This window comes from Hyperoodon ampullatus (genome assembly GCF_949752795.1).
Source record: "Hyperoodon ampullatus genome assembly, chromosome: 11".
In the NCBI taxonomy this organism is placed as follows: domain Eukaryota; kingdom Metazoa; phylum Chordata; class Mammalia; order Artiodactyla; family Ziphiidae; genus Hyperoodon; species Hyperoodon ampullatus.
This window is the reverse complement of record NC_136924.1, coordinates 60,751,979-60,755,633: the sequence shown is the minus strand read 5'-3', so window position 1 is coordinate 60,755,633 and position 3,655 is coordinate 60,751,979. Positions and strand designations below refer to the sequence as shown.

Genomic DNA, 3,655 nt, shown 5'->3' with positions numbered 1-3,655 from the left:
GCTTGGCTCCCTCCTGCCCGCTCCCCTCGGTCGGACCCATCCTCCCCGGCCGCGCGCCGACCCTGGCCGGCCCCGCCGCCTATCCCCTCGACCCCCATCCGGCCCCGCGCCCCGCCGCCACCCCCCGTCACCCCCCGTCCCCGCCCGAGGTCGCCCTGAGGAATTCTCCCGCTGTTTGGGGAGGGACCGAAGTGCTCGATGCCTCCCAGCTGGAGTGCCCCAGCCGGATCCAACGCCCTTCCTCTCGGATTCGACCCTCCAGAGGGGAGACGGCGGCGCCGCGGGATTGTTGGGGTGCCTTCTCCGAAGTTCCGAATCCGTCCCCTCCCACTGCCCGTTTGGGCTTCCCGGTGTCCGGACCTACTGACCGCTGATGTGTGGGCCCGGGAGATGCTTGGCTGGTACCCAGCAATGCTCAGAAGCTTCCTGGGCCCCAGAAAAAGTTGGGAGTTAGTCGAATGTGGTGAGGTGAAGAAAGGGTCTGTGTTGCCCAGGGCGAGTCGTGAGGCCGAGAGAGAAGGCAACTAGTTTGTCTTTCTGGCGTGCAGGACTCAAAAAGGGGAAGAAGTGGTACTGAGCAAGCCTTTAGGAGTTACCTATGTAGTTAGATGCCTTCTTATGGCATCAGGTATATATCTCTTACTTCTGGTCAACATAAGCATAAATCCTGAAGAGGGTGGGAAGAGAATTGAAGCATATTTAGGTAATATTAAATGCCACAGTGGTGTTCTGCTTTGCTTTACTTCTCTGGTGTCTGAGTGTTTTAACTTCATCCACAGCATACAGAGAATGTGATAGAGCAGTATCCGAATGGCTCTGGGCTATGGAGAGACAAGAGGGGAGGCAGGTAGCACAGGTAGGGAGAGATGGGAACTCAAGAATAAGCAAGAGATTTATTTACGGCCTGAACGACCACAGCAATGGTAGGAAACTAAAGGGCAGGGCATCCTTATCTTTTCCCCAACAGCTAATGGAGCTTGATAATTGTGTTCAAGTATGTATATGGCATTTGGCATCATAAGCGAAGAGAATATACTCAGTGAGATAGGAAAGCCTGGATTCAGGAAGAAATTAGGCATTTAATGTGAGAAAAATTAGAACCAGTTGCTCTGGTAATGAAGTATAAGACTGTGTCGAGAGGATGCTTCTGGCTTGGCTTTAAGGCACTAGCTTCTGTCCACCCAGGCCTACAGCTTCTCTTACTGACTCTTAAAGGCCAACCCATCAGATTTTTTTCAACACTTCTGGATTTTGTTGTGACAACTCTTGTCTTTGGGAGTATGCAGGGAGAGAGGTCACTGCCCCGTCACTTTTGCTGTCCTTGCCCCGAGCAGAATGGAGCAGGTGTCTGTCCATTCACTCTTGCTCTCCGCCCAGGGCTTGGAAACATGCAGACTGGTGGCATTTCGTCCTGCAGAACTCCTCACTGGCAGGGGTGTGTTTGGCCATCCACCTTTTCCTTTTGCTGTCCACAGATTAACCGTGCTGATAAGGAGGCAACATCATAGGAGCTGCTAAGATGGGCATGAGGATCAAACTGCAAAGCACCAACCACCCCAACAACCTGCTGAAGGAACTCAACAAGTGCCGGCTCTCCGAGACCATGTGTGATGTCACCATCGTAGTGGGGAGCCGCTCCTTCCCAGCCCACAAAGCCGTGCTGGCCTGCGCAGCTGGCTACTTCCAGAACCTCTTCCTGAACACTGGGCTTGATGCTGCCAGGACCTATGTGGTAGACTTCATCACCCCCGCCAACTTTGAGAAGATTCTGAGCTTTGTCTACACGTCAGAGCTCTTCACGGACCTGATCAACGTTGGGGTCATTTACGAGGTAGCTGAGCGTCTGGGTATGGAGGATCTCCTCCGGGCCTGTCACTCCACCTTTCCTGACCTGGAGAGCACTGCTGTGGCCAAGCCCCTGACCAGCACCAGTGAGAGCCACTCCAGTACCCTGAGTTGTAGCTCAGCAGAACCAGCCCATCCCCTTGGAGAACTCCGGGGTGGAGGGGAGCATTTGGGTCCTGATCGAAACTATGCGTTGCCTAGTGATGCTGGAGGAAACTATAAAGAGGAAGAGAGAAACGTTACCAGTGACACTAACCATAGCCTGCCTCTGCCGCAGCAGCCACTGCCGCCAAAGACAGAAGACCATGATGCCCCTGCTCCATTCACGTCCGTTCCCAGTGTGGTGACCCAGCCAGTCCTAGGCACTGTCAGCATGGGCGTCCAAACCAGTACAAGCTCCTGCCAGCCATACAAAGTCCAGAGCAATGGAGACTTCAGTAAAAACAGTTTCTTCACCCCTGACAATGCAATAGACATCACTACTGGGACCAACTCCTGTCTGAGCAATAGCGACCACTCCAAAGACCCGAGCTTTGGGCAGATGGATGAGCTCCAGCTGGAGGACCTGGGGGATGATGACTTGCAGTTTGAAGACCCCACCGAGGAGATAGGCACAGCTGAGGAGGTGATTGAGTTGAGTGATGACAGTGAGGACGAGCTGACTTTTGGAGAGAGTGACAACCGAGAGAATAAGGCCATGCCCTGCCAGGTATGCAAGAAAGTTCTAGAGCCCAACATTCAACTGATCCGACAGCATGCTCGGGACCATGTGGACCTGCTGACCGGCAACTGCAAGGTCTGTGAGACCCACTTCCAGGACCGAAACTCCCGGGTGACCCATGTTCTGTCCCACATTGGTATTTTCCTCTTCTCCTGCGACATGTGTGAAACTAAGTTCTTTACCCAGTGGCAGCTGACCCTCCACCGACGGGATGGAATATTTGAGAACAACATCATCGTCCACCCCAACGACCCCCTGCCTGGGAAGCTGGGTCTCTTTTCAGGGGCAGCCTCCGCAGAGCTGCAGTGTGCTGCCTGCGGGAAGGCATTGGCCAAAGATTTCCACGTGGTCCGGGGCCACATCCTTGACCATCTGAACCTGAAGGGCCAGGCCTGCAGCGTCTGTGACCAGCGCCACCTCAACCTCTGCAGCCTCATGTGGCACACCCTCTCCCATCTCGGTATCTCAGTCTTCTCCTGCTCTGTCTGTGCGAACAGCTTTGTGGACTGGCCTCTCCTGGAGAAGCACATGGCTGTGCACCAAAGCCTGGAAGACGCCCTCTTCCACTGCCACTTGTGCAGCCAGAGCTTCAAGTCGGAGGCTGCCTATCGCTACCACGTCAGCCAGCACAAATGCAACAGTGGCCTTGACGCACGGCCTGGTTTTGGGCTACAGCACCCAGCTCTCCAGAAGCGGAAGCTGCCGGCTGAGGAGTTCCTGAATGAGGAGCTGGTGCTGCAGGGCCAACCCGGGAATAGCAAGTATAGCTGCAAGGTGTGTGGCAAAAGGTTTGCCCACACGAGTGAGTTCAACTACCACCGGCGGATCCACACGGGCGAGAAGCCGTACCAATGTAAGGTGTGCCACAAGTTCTTCCGAGGCCGCTCGACCATCAAGTGCCACCTGAAGACGCACTCGGGGGCCCTCATGTATCGCTGCACGGTCTGTGGCCATTACAGCTCCACCCTTAACCTCATGAGCAAGCATGTTGGCGTGCACAAAGGCAGCCTCCCGCCTGACTTCACCATTGAGCAGACCTTCATGTACATTATCCATTCCAAAGAGGCCGAAAAGAACCTGGACAGCTGA

General features: G+C 54.8%; 1 protein-coding gene across 1 annotated transcript; it reads left to right on the top strand.

Annotated features, from left to right (window-relative positions):
- Window positions 1-1,519: 1,519 nt before the first annotated feature.
- ZBTB39 (zinc finger and BTB domain containing 39) lies at window positions 1,520-3,655 on the top strand (the record flags this gene model as incomplete). The annotated part of the gene is made up of 1 exon (XM_079714475.1): window positions 1,520-3,655. The coding sequence occupies one exon, from the start codon at window positions 1,520-1,522 to the stop codon at window positions 3,653-3,655; it is 2,136 nt and encodes a 711-aa protein (XP_079570601.1).